At 45.7% G+C, this 22,164-nt stretch overlaps 1 protein-coding gene across 2 annotated transcripts in view; it reads left to right on the top strand.

Annotated features, from left to right (window-relative positions):
* The window catches only part of Vps16 (VPS16 core subunit of CORVET and HOPS complexes), a 22,999-nt gene extending 835 nt beyond the window's left edge, over positions 1 to 22,164 (top strand). The window contains exons 2-24 of one of the 2 annotated variants that reach the window (XM_038330920.2): positions 15,588 to 15,676; positions 15,881 to 15,978; positions 16,063 to 16,191; positions 16,270 to 16,414; positions 16,526 to 16,641; positions 16,740 to 16,862; positions 16,966 to 17,021; positions 17,358 to 17,447; positions 17,538 to 17,632; positions 17,778 to 17,854; positions 18,663 to 18,794; positions 18,892 to 19,019; positions 19,147 to 19,182; positions 19,356 to 19,464; positions 19,621 to 19,755; positions 19,848 to 19,956; positions 20,065 to 20,162; positions 20,250 to 20,354; positions 20,630 to 20,707; positions 20,795 to 20,964; positions 21,042 to 21,138; positions 21,754 to 21,857; positions 21,951 to 22,164. In XM_038330920.2, coding sequence (XP_038186848.1) covers positions 15,588 to 15,676; positions 15,881 to 15,978; positions 16,063 to 16,191; positions 16,270 to 16,414; positions 16,526 to 16,641; positions 16,740 to 16,862; positions 16,966 to 17,021; positions 17,358 to 17,447; positions 17,538 to 17,632; positions 17,778 to 17,854; positions 18,663 to 18,794; positions 18,892 to 19,019; positions 19,147 to 19,182; positions 19,356 to 19,464; positions 19,621 to 19,755; positions 19,848 to 19,956; positions 20,065 to 20,162; positions 20,250 to 20,354; positions 20,630 to 20,707; positions 20,795 to 20,964; positions 21,042 to 21,138; positions 21,754 to 21,857; positions 21,951 to 22,095 — 2,464 coding nt within the window. In that variant the 3' untranslated portion in view covers positions 22,096 to 22,164. The remainder of the gene's footprint in view (positions 1 to 15,587; positions 15,677 to 15,880; positions 15,979 to 16,062; positions 16,192 to 16,269; positions 16,415 to 16,525; positions 16,642 to 16,739; positions 16,863 to 16,965; positions 17,022 to 17,357; positions 17,448 to 17,537; positions 17,633 to 17,777; positions 17,855 to 18,662; positions 18,795 to 18,891; positions 19,020 to 19,146; positions 19,183 to 19,355; positions 19,465 to 19,620; positions 19,756 to 19,847; positions 19,957 to 20,064; positions 20,163 to 20,249; positions 20,355 to 20,629; positions 20,708 to 20,794; positions 20,965 to 21,041; positions 21,139 to 21,753; positions 21,858 to 21,950) is intronic. The other variant, XM_038330921.2, reaches the window with a different exon arrangement.

Raw genomic sequence — 22,164 nt, 5'->3', positions numbered from 1 at the left:
CATGTAGCTTGTTGTCAAATAGTTGTCCAGCCTGTGGTGACCCATGCCTCTAATTCCAGCAGTCTGGAGATCCAGGCCAGCCTGGCCTGCGTAGTCAGTTCAGGCCAGCCAGGGCAGCATAGTAAGACCCTGTCTTAAAACAGCAACGCAGATCACCTTCCTGGACCTGGGGGGAGTTGGGAGGACCTTGGTCTTAACATAGAGTAGGGAACCCTGATGGCTCCTTGGCCTGGAGAGGGAGGGAGGGGAGGTATGGGTGGAGGGGAGGGGAGGGAAGGGGGAGGAGGAGGGGAGGGAAGGGGGAGGAGGAGGGGAGGAGATGGAAATTTTTAAATATAAAAAAATAAACCATAGAGAAAAAAAAAATAAAAAAGAGTACATTCAGCCAAAAAAAAAAAAAAAAAAAAAACAGCAACGCAGAAATAAACAAAACCTAATAGTTACCCAACTAGTTGCAAAATTGCAAAGAATGTTTTATTGATGCACCCGAAGATCACGAAGACGTTGCATTGATGTCGTATTTCAGTAGAAGACATTGCTCCTGCTAGTGAGACTGTTTACCATTCTCATAGCCCAACTTTTAATGAAATTTTGTTGTTCAGAGTGTGATGCATTTCCCAGACAAAGGATGCCTTGTAGTAATTTTTAGAGATCTGTTGCGTTTGTTTATTCATCATTCCTCCTAGACACATGTGCAATATGAAAAATGATAAAACTTAGTTGAAATCAACAGAAACTGTTAATGATTTCACCCATTGAAAATACTAGTGAGCAGAGTGTGGTGTCACACTGTTATCTCAGCCCTTGGCAGGTGGAGACAGGAGGTTCAGGATTAGTAACTGATCAGTTTGTACTTTACCTTAGAAAGAAAGTCAACAAAGCGGCTAACCGCTGTAATCATGTTACTATATACACACATGTATATAGCCAAGTCAGCTTTGGCTGTATTCATACATTGGAGGCCATCCTGGGCAAGGTGAGACTCCATCCCAAAACATATGCTTAAAAAACTAAAAACTAAAAATATTAACTATTATTTTTAAAGTACTTTTAAATCAGCATAGAAGCAAAGGAGACTTAATTACAACAGAGCTCCTCCTGTTTATTGTATGAAATTTTAGCTTCATGCATACATAAAGTTTCAAAAGATGTGAGTGTGTGTCATAGAAGTGGTTAACTTCCCATTACCTGGGTTGAACTCATAGAAACAATTAGAAGTGTTAAGCCTTGCTGGAGATGGCATATATGACCTAAGAGTGCATGCAAATAAGTAATACTTTCTGCCAGGTGGTGTTGGTGCATGCCTTTAATCCCAGCACTCGGGAGGCAGAGTCCGGCAGATCTCTATGAGTTCAAGGCTAGCCTGGTCTACAGAGTGAGTTCCGGGACAGGCCCCAAAGCTACAGAGAAACCCTGTCTTGGAAAACCAAAAAAGAAACAAGGACAGTGGCGGTGAACATGAACTCTACAGCATGGACGGGCTCACTGTGAGCCTTGTCAGTTTGGTTGCTCACCTTCCTGGACTTAGGGGGAGCTGGGAGGACCTTGGACTTGGCATGGTGAAGGGAACCCTGATGGCTCTTTGTCTTTGGAGGGGGGTGGAGTAGGGGTGTGGGTGGAAGGGAGGGGAGGGAAGGGGGAGGAGATGGAAATCTTGAATAAAAAAATGAGAAAAAAAAAGAAACAAATAAGACTTTCTTATATACTGGACGCTATGCTAAGTATTTGTATTTTATGTATACTTTCTTAAGTATCCCACCACATAGAATTGGGATCATGATTTGCTCTAATTTACTGATGGGGAAGTTGGGAGACAGGGAGTCCAGGTTAAGTAACTAAGTGGCTCAGTAAGTGGTAGCACATGCCTTTAATCCTAGCAGAGGCAGCTGAACCTCTTGAGTTCGAGGCTAGCCCAATCTACAGAATGAGTTAGTTCCAAGACAGCCAGCACTACACAGAGTGTAGAAACCCTGTCTTGAAAAGCCTCCCTACCCCTTCCCCCCCAAAACAACAGGATGTTGTAGACTCTGTACCAAAACAGAATTTTTGATTTTACATTTTGTGTGTGTCTGTGCGCATGCGGCACAACAAACTTTTGGAGGTCAGAGGGCAACTTGTAGGGGGAGTTGGTTCTCTCCTTTCCACCACATGGGATCTGGGTTTTGAACTCAGGTCTTCAGGATGGCAGCAAGTGCTTTATAAAGCTGAGCCCTCTTGGCCCAGATTAGTTGTTTTTTGTTTTGGTTTGTCTTTTGTTTGTTTGCTTGCTTGTTTTTGAGACAAGGTTTCTCTGTGTAACAGCCCTAGGTGTCCTGGAACTAACTTTGTAGACCTGGCTGGCCTCGAACTCACAGAGATCCACCTGCCTCTGCATCCCGAGTACTGGGATTAAAGACATGCACTACCACCACCCGACCAGCCCAGACTTTTAAAAAAGGAGAATGCAAAAGCATTTCTAGTTTATTCACCAGTGTAAAATGTTTTAGAACAGGTGCTTGGTTTAGTTAACATCCTCATCGGGACCTAATCTGGGATTCTGGTGAGTGAATGAATGATGAACAAGCGGAGCCCTTTCGCTTGAGTCCCATCTGAAGGGCAGGGTCTTTGCATTGGATTCGTTTTCTCAAGAACTTGCTGGACTTGGAAAGATAAGAAGAGAAGTGGTGGCCATCTCTTACCAGGTTCTAGAAATTTAGCTACTTTAATCCTAAAAATGCAACTTGAGCTGATTCCATTCATTAATTTGACCCTACCTTTGCCAGACTCAGTATGTGTCGATAGGAAAGATAGACAATAGAGTCTGCCTTTGACATTCATGGGTCTTACAGCCAGCACGTGACCCGGAGGATAAGGACTCAACCTTCGATCCTAGTTATTACGGGAAATACTAAACTTGGGCGTGAGAGGGAGCAACTAATCAAGGATGACTTGGGTTCTCAGTTTAAGATCATGAAAAAGGAAAAGTGAATTTGGCCAAGAAGAGGATGGACTTGTTTGGTGTGTGGTGGTTTATGTTCATGTTTGTGGTATGTGTGGGCTCACCTGCTCTTAAGGGAAGGTGGAGGGTTGGTGTTGCTCCTCAGGAGCCTTTTACTCTGCTTTTATTGTTTTGTTTTTGTTTTTTCGAGACAAGGTTTCTTTGTAGCTTTGGTGCCTGTCCTGGAACTACTAGCTCAGGCTGGCCTCTGCCTCCCGATTAAAGGGATTAAAGGCGTGTGCCACCACCGCCTGGCTTTACTCTGCTTTTAAAGACAAGGTCTCTCACTGGACCTAGGGCAGGGATCTGCCTGTCTCCACCTTCCCAGCACCGGAACAACAAGCTTGCACCCCTTGCCTGGTATCTTGTGTGGTGCTGGGAATCAAACTCAAGGTCTCACACTTTTGCAGCAAGGACGCTAGTGAATGATTTAGCTGTCTCCCTGTCCTGTGAGCTTGGATTTGAAAACAGTGAGTTTCAGGCACTTTAGAAATAGTTCTTTTGTAAAAGGAAGAAGAATGACAGCACATTTTATATCCCCTGAAATATTTATTCTTGTAGGTTTTCTTTTTCTTTTCTTTGTTTTTCTTTCTCTCTCTAGATACTGGGTAGTCCTGTTATTTTTAAAAGGGAAGGAGATTATTTACTATTATTTTTAGATGTATTTGTTTTATGTATGAGTGCTTTATTTGCATGTATGCCTGCAGACCAGAAGAGGGAGGGCATCAGATCCCACTATATATTGTGGTTGCTGGGAATTGAATTCAGGACATCTGAAGAGCAGCCAGTGCTCTTAACCACTGAGCAATCTCTCCAGCCCCAGACATTGTAAGGTAACATGTGGGTGCTGGGAATTGAACCTAGATACTCTCTGCAAAAGCAGCCAGTGCTCTTAACTGCTGAGCTGGCTTCCCAACCTTTTTTGTGGTTTGTTTGTTTGGTTGGTTGGTTGTTTTTTTGTTTTTTTTTTCTTTTTTTGCCTTTTTGTTTCTGAGACAGGCTCTCATGTAACACAGGATAACCTGCCTCCATCTACCAAATGTTAGGGATATAGGCATGTGCCGTTGTACCTAGATTATCCAGTACTGGGCGTTGAACCAGGGATTCATACATGCTAGACAAGTGTTCTACCATCTGAGCTATTTTCCCAGCCCTTTATCTGAACCATTTTTTAATTACTGTCCAATAGTGTGGAATATATTTACTGTGGTGCACAGCCAGTTTAAATTTTCTCCATCTAACAAAATTGAAATTCTGTACCTATTAAATTGAAATTCCTCATTCAACAAATACTCCCCTTTCTCTGTATTTGACTATTCTAGGTAATTCATGCAAGTGACATCTATTGGTTGTCTTTTTGTGACTGGATTATTTAACTTAATATTATAGTATCCCCAAGGTTAATGTTATAGCATATATCATAATTTCTTATTCTTTAAGGCTGAAAGATTTTGTTGTATGTACATACTGCATTTTTCTTATCTGTCTGTCAGTGACATGGGGTACAAATGGGCAGAATGGAGGACAGCGGCTCAGAAAAGCCTACAGGTGGTGCAGATATCATGAGGACAGGCAATGTACTCAATATTAAAGGCTAGCTACATTTTCCTTCTCTGTGCCCAGGCCCCAGAGTTGGAAATCTTGTCAGCAGCAGTAAATGGACCCTGGATTCTAATACCAGGAAACCGACATAGCAGTGTTGCTGTCACCCCTTATCTCCGGAGAATGATGCTCCCGTAAACACGTGTGTGTGTGTGTGTGTGTGTGTGTGTGCATGCGTGCGTGTGCGTGTGTGTGCGCGCGTGTGTGCGTGTCTGTGTCTTTAAAAGGGTTAGTGTGTGTGTGTCTTTAAAAGGGTTAGTTGAGTACATGCTTAGTTTGTGGGAGGAAATGCAAGAAATGAATGAACAAAACCCCTCTTTCAGACTGTTTCTGTTTCACTTCTTCTGGGTGTATATCCAGAAATAGAATTACTGGATTGTCTGGTAGTTCTGTTTACATTTTTAGAGCTGCCATACTGTTTTCCACAGCAGCAGTTACGCCATTTTACAAACCAGCTGCCATACCCAAGAGTTCTTGAGTAGCATTTAGTTTTGAGCTAGTTGGAGACACGGGATTTTGGAAATGATAGTGGGCCCCTTTTAGGGACCTACAGAGTGTTGGATTGCTCCCTAATGTTAGACCCGATATACTCCTTCCCAGGGCTTCTCCAGCCTGTTACACACAGGGATCTTTTCACACCATGGTGGACAGTGCTTCCCCAGAAGTTTGCCTGCATTACCAGAGGGTCTTTATCGATTACTGCAGGGGCTGGAATGGAGGCTACGAGAAGTACTAGGTTTCATGGTTCCCAGATTAGAATCTAGGATCCATGTATTACTGTGCAGGAGTTTTCCATTTCTGGGATGTGAGGATGAAAGAAGGATATAACTAGCCTTCTGCATTGAGGGATGGCCTGTCCTCATGAAAGCTTTACCCTAGGCTTTCCTGAGAGGCTGCCCTCCACTCTGCACATCTGTCCCCATGCCATCCAGGAGGCATGTGTTGTCCCCAAGAACACTGTCTACCTTGAAGGCTCTGGGAGATGATCTGTCATCGTTGCTTTCCTCTCCCCTGCCTTTCTCCTGCATAGTTACTTTATGCCAGTCACTTCCTCCTTCCCTCCTGGTCTTTGTAGCTGCCGAACCCCTGGACCACATTCAATGACTGTTTGGAAGCTTTGGCCCAATGGCCTCCTGTACATCCCAGCTCTTGCTTCTTTTGGGGCAGCATAAGTGAGCACTTAGCTTCACAGTTCTAACAATTTGTATTCAAGTGATTACACCACCCTTAGCCCCTCCCTGCCTGTCTCACCCCTCCAATGCCTGTCCAGAACTGCTCTACCTCTACAGTATTGAATTCAGACAGCTTTGAAACCCTCTCAAGCATGTAGAATCTGCTACAGACATTTTTTCCCCCTGTATCTAGGAGGACAGCTATGGTCACACAGTTCATTTTTGTTCTTGTCTTTTCTCTAACAACCTTATTTTGTCCTCTATCATACCTGGCTATATAGAACCATCTCCTTGGATCTGTGCCGAGGCTGCAGAGTGCTAAGGTTCCACAGTGGGCAGGTTGGCGGTACTGCAGAGCCATGCTCCCAGTTTTGTCTGGACTCCTGTGTCTCGTCTCATGGAGTCATCCTATATTCTCCATAGAGGCTCAGTGTGTGAAAGATTACATGATGAAACAATTGTGAACGATTCAGATGCTTCAGAAATCCTGAGAATCAGTATCCTTGCACTTTCTCCTGTAGTTTCTCCTGAGAACTGAAGGTTGTTGCACGGAAAGGCCTAGGTTTCACCCGACTACCCCGTATAATCATGCACCTGTCCCTTGCCTTATGTATACCATATGCTGCATAAAAAGTACAATGAGAAAGGGAAGAAGATAAAGGCTAGTGTGTACATCCGTATGTATATATAACTAGTATAGAGAAAATGTGCAAAGTGACACCGGTCTTGTATTTATTATCAATCATAAAAGGTCACAGTTGCTACCTACAGCTTTCAGCTGCATCTGCGTGTCCCCTCTGACTAACTTTGCTCCTAGCCAGAACATCCTCTGTCCTTGTTTCCTCCCCAGTAGAGTGACCAAGCCTTCATTCTTCAGTCATGCTGCTGTGTTTGGTTCTTTTTTTTTTTTTTTTTTTTTTTTTTTTTTTTTTGGTTTTGGTTTTGGTTTCTCGGTAGCTTTGGAGCCTGTCCTGGAACTAGCTCTTGTAGACCAGGCTGGCCTCGAACTCGCAGAGATCCGCCTGCCTCTGCCTCTCGAGTGCTGGGATGTGTTTGGTTCTTTTTTTTTTTTTTTTTTTTGGTTTTTCGAGACAGGGTTCAGGGTTTCTCGGTAGCTTTGGAGCCTGTCCTGGAACTAGCTCTTGTAGACCAGGCTGGCCTCGAACTCGCAGAGATCCGCCTGCCTCTGCCTCTCGAGTGCTGGGATGTGTTTGGTTCTTTTTTTTTTTTTTTTTTTTTTTGGTTTTTCGAGACAGGGTTCAGGGTTTCTCGGTAGCTTTGGAGCCTGTCCTGGAACTAGCTCTTGTAGACCAGGCTGGCCTCGAACTCGCAGAGATCCGCCTGCCTCTGCCTCCCGAGTGCTGGGATGTGTTTGGTTCTTTTTTTTTTTTTTTTTTTTTGGTTTTTCGAGACAGGGTTCAGGGTTTCTCGGTAGCTTTGGAGCCTGTCCTGGAACTAGCTCTTGTAGACCAGGCTGGCCTCGAACTCGCAGAGATCCGCCTGCCTCTGCCTCCTGAGTGCTGGGATGTGTTTGGTTCTTTTTTTTTTTTTTTTTTTTTTTTTTTTTTTTTTTTTTGGTTTTTCGAGACAGGGTTTCTCGGTAGCTTTGGAGCCTGTCCTGGAACTAGCTCTTGTAGACCAGGCTGGCCTCGAACTCGCAGAGATCCGCCTGCCTCTGCCTCTCGAGTGCTGGGATGTGTTTGGTTTTTTTTTTTTTTTTTTTTTTTTTTTTGGTTTTTCGAGACAGGGTTCAGGGTTTCTCGGTAGCTTTGGAGCCTGTCCTGGAACTAGCTCTTGTAGACCAGGCTGGCCTCGAACTCGCAGAGATCCGCCTGCCTCTGCCTCCTGAGTGCTGGGATGTGTTTGGTTCTTTTTTTTTTTTTTGGTTTTTCGAGACAGGGTTTCTCGGTAGCTTTGGAGCCTGTCCTGGAACTAGCTCTTGTAGACCAGGCTGGTTTCGAACTCACAGAGATCCGCCTGCCTCTGCCTCCCGAGTGCTGGGATTAAAGGCGTGCACCACCACCGCCCGGCTTGTGTTTGGTTCTTGAAGTTTCTCATTGACCCTTGCTATTGGACATGAAAACCCAAAGAGATGCCACAGAGCAGCCCCCAGACTTTAGGCATAGTCCTTCCTGCCTACTTTTTTCCCTTTTAAGAAGAATAGCCCACTTCAGTAAATTAAGCCCCCTTTTTATGCCTGTTGTCAGAACAGCTCAAGGTGGCACTCTTACCTCCAGTTCAGTAAATCCATTGTCGCCTCTCCTGATAGACTCATTAGCTCCTAGAAGACTCAGCTCTGCAAGCCAACAGACCACAGTTTTCAGAACAAGAAGCTACTGAACTTCTATCCTTAGATCCAGGCCTCATGTGTTCTGTGGAGAAAACTGCCTCTTGCAGTGGTTTCTGATCCAAAGGATAAGGCAGAATCCATTCTTAAGGGTAGTTTGACTTCCAGTTAGTGCTTACTTCATTATCTGTTAACTTGGTGTGTTGTGGGAAGCGGCGGGCTGTGTCCCGCCACCCAGTTCCCAGCAACTGCCAATCTGTAGAAGGAAGGAGCAGCGTGGCTGCGTTCCCGCCGCCCAGTTCCCAGCAACCGGCTAGCTTTATCCGAAATAATTACACGGAAACTGTATTCTTTTAAACACTGCCTGGCCCATAGTTTCAGCCTCTTATTGGTTAATTCTCACATCTTCCTTTAACCCATATTTAGTAATCTGGGTAGCACCACGAGGTGTGGCTTACCAGGAGAGATCTTAACCTGTGTCCATCTCGGAGAGGAGCAGCATGGAGACTCACTATCGTGACTGCCTGAAGCGTCTCCCCAACTCTACTTCCTTGTTCCCACAATTCTGTTCTGTCTACTCCACCTACCTAATTTTCTGTTCTTAAAGGGCCAAGGCAGTTTTCTTTATTAATTAACCAATGAAAGAAACATAGACAGATAACTCTCCTCCATCATTGGTGCTGTGGTCTGGATATGAAATATTCCCCATTAACTGTATGTTTTGGGGGCTTGGTTGCTAGCTAGGCTTGAAAGGAAGCAGTTAGTTCGTAGGGTCTTTGGCCTAATCAGTGCTTTCATATGTTGAGGAATTCAAAATTGAAATAGTGTTTGAAGATTGTAGAACTGTGGGAGGTGGGGCCTAGTTGTAGGAAGTGGATGTCAGGAGGCATACAGTGAAAGATGTATCTTGTCCCCAGCCCCTCCTGTCTCCCTGCTTCCTAACTTTCGTAAGCAGCCACTGCCGCATGCTCTTGCCACCATGATGCTCTGCTTTGTCTCACAGCTGACGTCTGACTTTGTACTGAAGCCTTTCATAATGTCCTAGTTACTTTTCTATTGTTGTGAAGAGACACCATGACTAAGCCAGCTTATAAAATAATTAGGGACTTGCTTACAGTTTTAGAGGGTGAGTCCATGTCCATCATGACAGGAAGCATGGCAGCAGGCATGCAGGCATGGTGTTGGGGCAGCAGCTACAAGCTTACATTATAATCCACAGGTTGGAGGCAGAGAGAGCAAGACCATGGCCCCAGAGACACATCTACAACAAGGCCACACTTCCTAATCCTTCCCCAAACATTTCCACCAACCAGGGACCAAACATTCAAATATATGAACCTATAGGAGCCATTCTCATTCAGCCCACTCCAGATTCTGTGAACCAAAGCAAATCTTTCCTCCACTGAGCTCTTTCTCTTACATCTCTATCACAGCAGCGGACAGCCCGACATTTGGTTGCTTCCTGAGGGGTTAGAATATATGGCAAGACCAATCGATTCTGTAGACCAGAGCTGACTTATTAACTCTGTGTTAGAATATGAGCTCATTGAGGAGATGCAGTGCTTTGAAGATTTCTGCAATAGTGAATAAAGCAGTCTATAAGTCAAGAGATTCTGAGTGCTAACAAATGCATAATGGGCAAGAAAGGTAAATCTAACCATATGTTTCTCTGTTCCAATAAGAACAAATCTTCAGAGCCCAGTGTTATCATCTTGCAGGTTGGACCCTTAAAGATTGTGCCATAGTGGGGATATATTAAACACTCAGCATTGTGTTAGCCAGCTCAGCCTTGGACAGAGCAACTTCCACCACATCTTCTGTGAATGAGATTATGATAGGGTTTTCAGGTTGAGGGTAGCTGGTCCAAGAGATGACAGACAAGCTACTTTGATCAAGAGAGGCTCCAAAATGGTCAATTTCATCTGGATCTAACTACATACCCCTATTTAGGTTTCAGGATCCCATTGTTTCCTGATCAGTACCTTAGCTTCCACATAAAATATGGTATGCTGGTAAACTCAGCTGTTGTGATTAAAATTGTGTTGATTTTCAGCAATAGCAACTGTATAGCTACAAGAGATTATCGTAGACCTGTCAAAGAAGCTTTCTGCTCAGGTCATGATTAGTTACCAGTCTAAGCAAGGTGTGAACATACAAGAATGGAGATAAAGGGACAGTTGGGAGCCCTGGAATACAGCATCCTTAAGGCAAGTCACACCCAAAGTTTGGATGTACAGCATATAAAGGCTAGAAACATACTAGTATACAAAATATGTATATAGCCAGATATGAAGGTGTACAGACAAGTGGGTGGCCTGGTATGAACAGAAAGCTTGGAGTGTAGTGTCTGCAGAGAGCCCTGAGAAAGTAATCAGGGCCTAGGCAGGGTTTTCCAGATGTATTCACATTAGTGGAGTTGAGGGCCACCACCAGGTATCTCTATACCCAATAACAGCAGGCAGCAAGAAAGCACTCAAGTTCTTGTTCTGTGTGTTGGTCTAGCGTTCTTCTAGCGCCCTCTACTGAGAAAGAGTCACATTGGGCTTACTGAAAGAAAGGCTTGAAGGATTAAAGGTCATTGTAAAACGTGAACATTTTGAACTGAATGGCCGTCAGTTTGTAACTGGCACACTAGGTCTGAATGAAAAATATTTTCCCATATTTTTATTCAGTGAATTTAGTAATGAAATATCAAATGTATATGTATTGTAATTTTTAAATTTTCAAGCCACTATGTGTCTCAGCATGAAGGAGATAGAAACAGGAGGATCAACTTGAGTTTGAGGCCAGTCTGGGCTACAGGGTAAGACCCTGTCTAAAAACAAAAATTCCAAAATTCTGATGTTCTAATTCTTTGTTTAAAAAGATTTATTTATTTTTATTTTGTGTGTTTGGATGTTTTGCCTACATGTATGTCTGTGTACCATGTGCATGCCTAGTGCTCATGAAGGCCAGAAGAAGGTGTTGGATCCCCTAGAAATGGAGTTACAGACAGGTGTGAGCCACCATGTGGGTGCTGGGAACAGAACCCAGGTCCTCTGCAAGAGCGGCCTGTGCTTTTAACCACTGAGCCATCTCTCCTGCCCCAAATTCTTAATTTCTAAAACTCACATAATAGCAAAGTATATAGAATAAAAATAAATGATTCTTCTGCATATCTCCCCATCTACCACCCTCCACAAAGGTAACCACTGTTTTTGGCTTTGTGTGGAAACCTTAGTGCATTTTTCTTTATATTTGCATACAAGTGTGAATATTTACAAATATGCTTTTATTCTTTATTATTATTACATGAAGAGGCCCAGCTAGGTATGGTAATACACACCTGTAATCACAGTACTTGGAAAGCAGAGGTGAGAGGATTACTACAAGTTCAAGGCCAGCCTAAGTTACATAGCAAGCTTCAGGCCAGCTAGGGCTACATAGGGAGACCCTGTCTATCATCAAAAGGGGAAAGGGGTATAATAAGAGATGTCTCAGTGGTTGAGAACACTGGCTGCTCTTCCAAAGGGCCCAGGTTTGATTCCCAGCATCCAAATAGTGGCTAACAACTGTCTGTTACTCCAATTTCAGAAGATCCAACACCCTTTTCTGGCCTTAGTAGTCAGACCAGAAGACACATAGGCATATACATACAGGTAGGCAAACATACAATTTTTAAAATATAAGTTTTTTAAATCAATCCATAAATTTGCAAATAAATCAATAAGCAAACTCATATAGTTCATGCTGAGTTACAGCTTATTTACTTAGCCAGTCTTAGAGGTCATTTTATTAGGACCCACAGATAAATGCCTTCAAAGTACTCTCCAGAATGGGCACATCACAGTTCATTTAACTAGCCTTGCTTTTGTGGGCATTTAAAAAGTGTTTTCCAGGTTTGGGCTAAGTCAAAGGGTGTACACATTTAAATGCTGGACAAAGTGATTTTGGTTTCTTCCATAAGAAGTGAAGAAAGGACCATCAAAGTGGCTCAGTGGGTTAGGCACCTGCCATCAGGTCTGATGAACTGAGTTCCACTCTGAAACCCACATGATGGAGAAAGAACCTACTCCTGGGCTGGAGAGATGGCTCAGAGGTTAAGAGCATTGCCTGCTCTTCCAAAGTTCCTGAGTTCAGTTCCCAGCAACCACATGGTGGCTCACAACCATCTGTAATAAGGTCTGGTACCCTCTTCTGGCCTGCAGGCATACATGTAGACAGAATATTGTATACATAATAAATAAATAAAAAAAAGAACCTACTCCTGAGCCCTCCATGTGGGTACACACACACACACACACACACACACACACACACACACACACAAACAAATGTTTTTTTAAAAAGGACATGAACCAGGCTAGGGGATGTAGCCCAGTTTTTAGAGTGCTTCCCTGGCATACTTGAAGTCTTGGTCTCAATCCTCAGCATCACATAAAGCGGGCATGGTGGTATTAGTCTGTACTGCCAACATCCAGGATATTCTGTGCCAGTACGAAGCACGATCTTTATCATATGCTCAATTCCTGGATCTTTTCTGGACACTGTTTTCTTTCATTGATGTGTTTTTGATTTTGTTTTAGGTTTTCATTTTTGAGATAGGGTCTTATTATATAACCCTGACCCTATGTAGACCAGGCTGGCCTTGAACTTTTAGAGATCTGCCGGCCTCAATCTCTGAGATACTGGGATTAAAGGTGTGCATTACTGTACATGACTTTTTTTGATATTTATTTTTATTATTTCTAAGGTGTATGTGTAGGGGGTACATGCATGTGTGAGTACAGGTGCCCTCAGTGCAGAAGAGGGAATAAGATCCCCTGGAGCTAGAGTGATGGAACTCGGGCTCTCTGTGTGAGTAGTATGAGCTTTTAACTGTGACCAACCCTCCAGCCCCTCATCTGTTTTCTTATTTCTATCCCTAAACAGCAGTTTTAATTAGTTTATATAGTAGGTTTTATAGCTGATATACATGGATGTACATGTGTGTATTACATTTTTGAATGCTCTTAAATAGCTTCCACTATTTTGTTTCAAAGAGTCCCTTTTCCAACCATGAACTTTAGAGTCAATGTATACATTTCTGTAAAGAAAATATTAGGAAAAAATTTTATCAGAATGGTTGTGCATTTGTGGGTGTTCTTACAATATTTATTCATGTCTTTTATATCTTTGAGGAAAATTTGGTATGGTTTTATTGCATTTTTCATGAAGCTTATTCTTAAATATCTTAAAAGTTTTATTGCTATTATAACTAGAATATTTTATTTTTTAATATTATTTTATTAAAGACAAGGTCTGTGTATCCTGATTTATAAATTTTAACTTTTAAAAGATTCTAGTCGTGCCAGGCATAGTGGCTCATATCCTCAATCCCAGAATTTGGCAGAAGCAGAGGCAGGGGACAGAGGGTAGAGGGGTTGAAGGGCAGGGTGCAGAGGGTAAAGGGGAAGAGGGGCAGGGGTCAGAGGGCAGAGGGGCAGGGTGCAGAAGGTAAAGGGGAAGAGGGGCAGAAACAGAGGCAGGAGGATCTGTTTGAGGCCATCCTGGCCTATATAGCAGGTAAGCCCATGTCTCAAAAACAAGTTGAAAGTGCTCGCTCAATCGTTTTCATTCATCATCCTTCCTCTCACCCTTCCGTGCCCACCATGCTCCCCTCCTTTCCCTCTCCTTCAGCTGAGTCCTACTGTGGATGGAAAATTTCTTGCCATAGAAAATGGGCTGACATTTGTTGCTGAGTTCTTACTGTCCTGTAGACTGCTTTGCTGAGTGTCCCTCATTTGAACTGAAATAAATATTTCATATTTCAGAGTTGCTTGTAATTTAGACTATTTGTATAGAGTTAGGCAATTTATCATCTAATTTGAAATTTCAAAGTCTAAAATGTTACAAAATCTGAAACAATGCTCAAGAAAATTCAGATTTTAAAGTATATTAGTCAGGACTCTCTAGATCAACAGAACTTATATATACACACACAGATAGATAAATGAATAGGTACAGAATACATATAATATATTATGAATATATTATTTAATAATATTTACTCATTATAATAGATCTAATACATTTTATTTATTTATGAGGGATTTATTAGAATGGCTTACAACATCCAGTTAATCCAATAATAGCTGCTTATGAACTGAAGGTCCAAGAATTCATGAGTTGGGATGTCTCAGCAGGTCTTCAGTATATGCTGAAATCCCCCCAAAAAAAGTAGCCTCTAATTAGCCAGTGAAGGAGTGGACTTGCTAGCAAGAGGGTACAAACAGGTGAAGAGAGAGCTTCCTTCTTCCATGTCCTTTAAGTAAACTGTCACTGTGTATAGTCCAGATTAAGGTGGCTCCTCCCACCTCAAAGATCCAGATTAGAAGTGGGTCTTCCCACTTCAAAAGATTTAATTGAGAAAAGAATTCTTCACAGGTGCTCAGGCATTTGGGTTTTAGTTCATTCTGCATGTAGTCAAGTTGGCAAGCAAAAACAGCTATCACACAAAGCACTTCAGATTTTAAGATGTTGGCTGCACAGTTTATAGTAACAGTTTTGCTCTTTCTCCAAAATATAAGCCTAGGGTTTTTATGCTGGGAGGAGGTTGAAATTCAGGTTTGGTCTGGAACTACCAATGCTGCCTGGGTTGACCCTAAACTTGAAATAATACTTGTACCATAGCATCTTAAGTGCTAGGCTTCAAGGTATGAGCCACCGTGCCTTTTTTAGTTAGTTTGTTTGTTTGTTGTTGAGCCCTAAGAGAGGTTTCAAATGCAATGGTAGGCATGTGTGATGGTTACATGGAAGACCACTGAGATCCACAGAATTTCTTAGTGTTTCCTTTTGATGTTGTAGAATAACATCCACTTCTCTCCCTTTTGCTGGTCCCTTTCCCCACCTCAAAGCATCCAGTGATAGCATATTTCAAGCCTCAACTCCTTATCATTCAGCATGCATGAATACACATGTGTAGGGTTGCAGTCTTCCTGTCCTGCCTGTGATTTCATCATTTCCCATAAGCCAAGATTCACAGAATGCCATCAGCCAGACCCTCTCTAGCTCTGTCTCATTGAAGAGCTCATGTTTGGGTATCTTTCAGTCACTGTCAACTCAGTACTTCTACAACTGGCTTCATCTCTAACTCTAGTTTGACCCCTGAACATAAAGAGCACAATCTCACTCATCACTGGAACCAGAAGTAGAAGAGGTCTCTGAAGGTCTCACTTCCCCTGTTTCCAGCCAGAGCCAGCACCTACCGCAGTACCTTTTCAGTGTCCTGTGCACCTCAGTTGTTCTTACCAATATTGTATATTTGCCTCAAAAGTCACATCCTTCCTTGTCAATACCCTGCGCTGCCTCACCTCTAGTTTACAGGCCTCTGTAATATGGTCAGTCTCTAGTCATCATTCCCTCTCTGCCTCCGGTGTCTGTGCGTGCGTGCATGCATGTATGTGTGTGAGCGTGTATAAGAGGACTCTCCTGCAAAGGACAAATGATAGCTTTAGGCATTCCTCTGGGGCTTATTCTGTCTAGATATAGGATCAAGAGGAAGCTAATCTCTGTTTATCTCTGTGGGCAGGAAATATGAACTGTACAGCATGGACTGGGACCTGAAGGAGGAACTCAAGGATTGCTTGGTGGCTGCTGCACCCTATGGGGGTCCCATTGGTATGTTGCCCCTCTATTTCTACTATGTATTGTGGGATCCCGAGGTGTTATTCAGGTTGTTCTCTGCCAGTTCACCTTGCTAAAATGCTTTTGAGTCCTCATGAGGCTTGATTTCCCACGGGCTGGGTGTGAGGAACTAATCCAAGAGGCTTACCTCACCTGGGCCCTGAGGATCTAAGACAGAAGTCCCTTCTCAAAATGCAGCTCTGCTACGGAACTGTTGGAGAAAAGAGAAAGCTGCCAGCGTGCGGCCAGTACTGGAGATCTACTCTGCCTCTGGCGTGCCACTGGCCACCCTGCTGGTAAGCACAGGACCTGTCCCTACAGTGTGATGGGCAGGGCTGGCTGACTCCAAGGAAAGCCATAGGAACCTCTTTCCTCTGCAGTGGAAGAGCGGGCCTGTGGTGGCCCTCGGCTGGTCAGCGGAGGAGGAGCTGCTCTGTGTACAAGAAGATGGCGCGGTGCTAGTTTACGGGCTTCATGGAGACTTCCGGAGGCACTTCAGCATGGGCAATGTAGGGGCCACAGGAGCCTGAGGCGGGAAAGTGGACCTCATCATCTGTAGATTTCTTAACCCATGGTCCCTTTGCTAGGAGGTGCTTCAGAACCGAGTCCTGGATGCCCGGATCTTTCATACTGAGTTTGGTTCTGGGGTGGCCATCCTCACAGGGGCCTATCGCTTTACCCTGAGTGCCAATGTGGGTGACCTCAAACTCCGTCGGATGCCAGAGGTGCCAAGTAAGCCTTTAATACTTAAGAGAGCTCTTCAGTACCACAGATGCGCCTCCAGGTTGGGACCGGCAGAGACAGACACTATGTCATTCCAGAGTATCCTCTTGTCTGTCACAGGTCTACAAAGTGCACCCTCATGTTGGACCACACTGTGCCACGACCGAGTGGCACACATTCTTCTGGCTGTAGGGCCTGATCTTTACCTCCTGGATCATGCCACCTGCTCCGCAGTGGTGAGAACCTAAGTGGGAATGAAATGGAAGAGCTGGCCAAGCAGTGGGAAGGCATTGAGAAGTTAGTTTATCTGGTTTCCTCCCTGCCCCTGCTCCAGACACCTGCTGGCCTAGCCCCAGGAGTGAGCAGCTTCCTCCAGATGGCTGTATCCTTCACATATCGTTACCTGGCACTCTTCACAGACACAGGCTACATCTGGATGGGGACAGCGTCACTCAAGGTGTGGTTCTGGAACAAGGGAAGAGCTATTGTGGACAGGGTCATGGCTTTTGAACAGCAGGATGACTGCTGGGACAGGACCATGACATGCTGTGCCATTTCAGGAGAAGCTGTGCGAGTTCAACTGCAACATCCGGGCACCCCCGAAGCAGATGGTCTGGTGAGGAGAGAGGCGTCCTTTAAGGCTGGGCTTAGGACATTGTTTCCTGGGATAACTTGAGTCATCCTGCCTTCTGTTCAGACTCTAAGTGGAGCTTTGGCATTCTCTTCTCTGCCAACCCTTAATGGAAACCATGGTTTTCTGTGGGCCACTGACTGGTAATGCAAAAGTGAGAGGGGAAACAGATGGGCCATTATAGAGCCAGAGAAATGGGCTAAGGGACACAGTATGTTCAGGGCTCTCCCAAGGAAAAGAGGTGTAAGTAATGATGTAGAAGACATGGCCATGGCCCTGATGTCCTGAGTGTCCCAGATGTGTATATGATGTTGTCTATAGGTGTAGTCGTCCTCGAAGCAAGGAAAGGGCTGTTGTGGTGGCCTGGGAGAGACGGCTAATGGTGGTGGGCAATGCGCCTGAAAGCATTCAGTATCCTTGGAACGCTTCCTGTGTGGGCTGGAAGAGGGAGGGGAGAGGGGAGTCGCCCTGTCTTTGAGTAGCCGCCTTGACTAAACTCAGGTTTGTGCTAGATGAGGACTCCTACTTAGTGCCAGAGCTTGATGGGGTCCGCATCTTCTCCCGCAGCACCCATGAATTCCTACATGAAGTCCCAGGTGAGGCTCCCACAAGGGGACAGTGTTCCTGACCACAGACTACCATGCTGTCCTATGACAATGGCCCAAAACAGGATCTGGGTATTAGGGGCAAGACTAAGAATTTTCATGCTTCTTCATCACTACTCAAAAACTCCTCCCCTAGTGGCCAGCGAAGAGATCTTCAAAATTGCCTCAATGGCTCCTGGAGCACTACTGTTGGAGGCCCAGAAGGAATATGAGGTAAGTCTGGCTGACTTCTAAGACCCTGGAATGTTCTCTCCCATCCTCTTTCTCACTAGACCAGCCTCCGCCCCTGCCTGAGCACCCATGATAAGCTAGGGGCCACCTGACAGGAGAGGGGTTTAAGTGAGATACCAACTTGAGCTGACAAAGGCTAGCACATTTAAACAGGCTGGGAAGGGCAAGGCATCCCTACTGTGCCCAGGATCAAGTTGGTGCTACTATTAGGAGGTATCAAGCACTCCCACCCCATCCCCACACAATAAGCAGTTGTGGGGCTCCTCCAGTAGATTGAGTGGATAGGGTCTGTTTGGCCTGTAGTCATGGGATGAGCAGGTCTGCTTTTTGTCCCACCCAGTTCCCACACGGCTAGCCTTACACCTGAAATAACAACACACAAATTGTATTTATTTAAACACTGCCTGGCCCATTAGCTCTAGCTTCTTACTGGCTAACTCTACATCTTGATTAACCCATTTCTATTAATGTGTGTAGCACCACAAGGTGGTGGCTTACCAGGAAGATTCTAACCTCCGTTCGTCTTGGGTAGGAGAAGCATGGCATCTGCCTGACTCTGCTTCTTTCTCCTAGCATTCTGTTCTGTCTACTCCACCTGTCTAAGCTGCTGTCCTATCAAAGGCCAAGGCAGTCTCTTTATTTGACCAATGAAAGTAACACATAGACAGAAGAACCACCTACATCATTGGCCTTTCCAAATAATTTCCATTTGAACTACATAGTCCCAAGAGGCTAGGAGCCACAGTGAGGTGTTCTATGTGAAGCTCCATCTTTGGGTCTCCTCCCACAGAAAGAGAGCCAGAAAGCAGATGAGTACCTACGGGAGATCCAGGAGCTGGGGCAGCTCATCCAGGCTGTGCAGCAGTGCATTGAAGCTGCAGGACATGAGCACCAGCCAGACATGCAAAAGAGTCTGCTCAGGGTTGGCCTGGAGGGAGTTTTGGGGGAGGGTGTGCTGGGAATGGGGTGGGTTGGGCAGCAAGGGAAGTTCTTCTCCATTGCTCTTTGGTTCTTCTCAGGCAGCTTCCTTTGGAAAGTGTTTCCTTGACAGATTTCCACCTGACAGTTTTGTGCGCATGTGTCAGGACCTGCGAGTGCTCAATGCTATTAGGGACTACCACATTGGGATCCCTCTGACCTATAGCCAGTATCCTCATGCATACTGTGAGGGTGTTTACAGCTGGGCATGGTATGGGAAGGGGCAGTAGACGTGGTCTGCAGATCCCTGGCAAACGGGACTATGCCAACTGAATCCTTAACCAAGGGAAATACAGATATAAGCAGCTCACCATCCAGGTGCTGTTGGACAGGTACAGAAGCTCACGGGTGCTGTAGGAGGGCAAGGGTGGGTGGTATCACAGCCTTACGTGGGACCTGTGGGCGCTCCTCACATGCCGTTTAGGACTAGGAGGACAAGACAGTCTGAGGTCATTTTACCTCACTTTGCCTCAAACCTTGTGTCCCTTACTCCCTTGTCTGCCAGGCTTGTATTGCGGAGGCTTTACCCCCTAGCTATTCAGATATGCGAGTACCTGCGCCTTCCTGAAGTACAGGGTGTCAGCAGGATCCTAGCCCACTGGGCCTGCTACAAGGCAAGGACGTGGGATGTGAGGTAACCTTAGGCCCTGGAAACATATAGGAAATACAGTGCATGGGAGTAACGGGTGGGTTCTGATGGAAGTCCTGTGGGATTGGGCAGGTGAGGGGTGACGTCCAGACTTGTATGACACCAACATGTGTACTCACAGGTGCAGCAGAAAGATGTCTCAGATGAGGATGTAGCACGGGCAATTAATCAGAAGCTGGGTGACACGCCTGGTGTTTCATATTCTGACATTGCTGCACGAGCCTATGGCTGTGGCCGCACTGAACTAGCCATCAAGGTGTGGTTATGTTACCTTCCCCAGACGCCCCACTGGGGGGGTTTCAGGCCCTTATGCAGGTGCCTCTCTTTGCCTTCTATCCTACCTTGCAGCTATTGGAGTATGAGCCACGATCAGGGGAGCAGGTACCTCTTCTCCTAAAGATGAAGAGGAGCAAACTAGCACTGAGCAAGGCCATTGAGAGTGGGGACACTGACCTGGGTGAGCAGGGTGTGGGTGAGGGCCAGGTAGCAGTAGGATGATTAGGTGAGTGAGCCCTGTGATGTACAGAGCTGGGCTGGAGGCCCCACCTACTTTATCATCGCACAGTGTTTACAGTGTTGCTGCACCTAAAGAATGAACTAAATCGAGGAGACTTTTTCATGACTCTCCGGAACCAACCCATGGCCCTGAGTTTGTATCGACAGGTAGGTGTGGATGAGGGGGAGGGCACGGTTGGCGCCTTCTGAGCCCGTGAGTTGCCTTTGCTGACTAACCTTCTGCCTATGACCCAGTTCTGTAAGCATCAGGAGCTGGACACTCTGAAGGACCTTTACAATCAAGACGACAACCACCAGGAGTTGGGCAGCTTCCACATCCGAGCCAGCTATGCTGAAGAGGTCTGTGGTGCAAAGGGAGGGTGGGGCCTTTGGAGCAGTTGCTGTTTAGTTCTTTTGCCAAGGCCTAGCTCTCTGCATTTGGTTCACCCTCTCTGGTCTTAACTGTTGAGGGGATCTGAGACCAAGAGGCAAGGATATGACACTAATTTCTAAGGATCTAGCTATCTTCTCAAGGCCTCCAGAGGAAAGCCCCTAGTGGGTAAGGCTGACTCTGGGCACAGGGTGGAGAGAGGCAAGGCTAATGTGTTGTCCTCTGCATACCTTTGTCTGTGTAGCGAATTGAGGGGCGAGTAGCAGCTTTGCAGACAGCAGCTGATGCCTTCTACAAGGCCAAGAATGAATTTGCAGCCAAGGTTTGACCCCCCCTCCTTTTCTGAGAGCTCCCTCTTGGCCTTTCTTCCTCGGCCTTCATTGTCAGTCTTCCTCATTCTGGTCTCCAGGCCACAGAGGACCAAATGAGGCTCCTACGGCTACAGCGGCGTCTGGAAGATGAGCTGGGAGGCCAGTTCCTAGACCTGTCTCTGCATGACACAGTTGCCACTCTTATCCGCGGAGGCCACAACAAGCGTGCAGAGCAGCTGGCTCGTGATTTTCGAATCCCTGACAAGAGGTAGGTGAGGATCCTAGATGTATGTAGTTCCAGGACTGCTCGCCTTTCCTGCATACCTGAGTCCAGCTTCCCTGCAGGCTCTGGTGGCTAAAGCTGGCTGCCCTGGCAGATTTGGAAGATTGGGAGGAGCTGGAGAAGTTTTCCAAGAGCAAGAAATCACCGATTGGCTACCTGGTGAGATGCAGGGATTCTCCTGAGAGTAGTCCTGGGAGGAGGCCAAGCAAGGAAAATGGAAGTGGTGGCCCATTTGTTCACCCATTCCACTGTCGTGCGTTCTGTGCCATGTGAATGTGGGCAGACACATGCTGTGTGGGGAACTCCGGAAGACAGGCCAGGCCTGCCTCCTACCTAGTGGTGGATGGAGGTGCTTTATCCAGTAAAGACTACAGGGGGCATTTGTGCCTGAGGGCGGAAGGGGCTGGAAGGGCTATCTTTGAGGCAGTGGAAGACATTGAGGAGATGCTTCAGACATCTGGAGGGCAAATTTCATAGTGGCAGCCTGAGAGAAAATATAAGACCTGAGAAGCCAGAGGGCAGAAACACCTACCTTGGTGGTGGGAGTGGTGGCGGTAGAGCAGAACCATGAAGATGATTCTTTTCACGTCTCTAATAGGCCTTGGGTTTAGTTGTTTCTGTTACAAAAATGGTGAGCGCCATATTTTGCACAGGTTGGAAGGGGACTAGGTACACTGGCTGTATATAAAATATCTGTGGACAGTGTGTCCTCTGGGATTCTGCTCCTAAGGGAGAGGAAAGGGGCCTAGTTTTTGTCTTCTCTGTCTCGTGAAGCCCTTTGTAGAGATCTGCATGAAACAGCATAACAAGTATGAGGCCAAGAAGTACGCGTCCCGTGTGGGCCCTGAGCAGAAGGTCAAGGCTCTGCTCCTTGTTGGGTAAGTCAAATGGAGGCCTCTGTGTTCGCTAGCTGAAGAGTGGGCTGTGCCCTTGAACAGCCCCAACACATCTCCCTTCTGTTTACACCACAGGGACGTGGCTCAGGCTGCAGATGTGGCTATTGAGCACCGGAATGAAACCGAGCTGAGCCTGGTTTTGTCGCACTGCACCGGAGCTACAGATGGGGCCACAGCTGACAAGATTCAGCGGGCCAGAGCACAAGTCCAGAAGAAGTGAAGTGCCTGCCTTTTAGGGGGCTAGTTGTAACCCAGGAATGTCCAGATGTAAATAAATTTTGAACAATAA

Source organism: Arvicola amphibius, chromosome 5, assembly GCF_903992535.2.
Source record: "Arvicola amphibius chromosome 5, mArvAmp1.2, whole genome shotgun sequence".
NCBI classification, from domain to species: Eukaryota; Metazoa; Chordata; class Mammalia; order Rodentia; family Cricetidae; genus Arvicola; species Arvicola amphibius.
The sequence above is the reverse complement of the archived record's forward strand: the minus strand, read 5'-3'. Positions and strand labels throughout refer to the sequence as shown.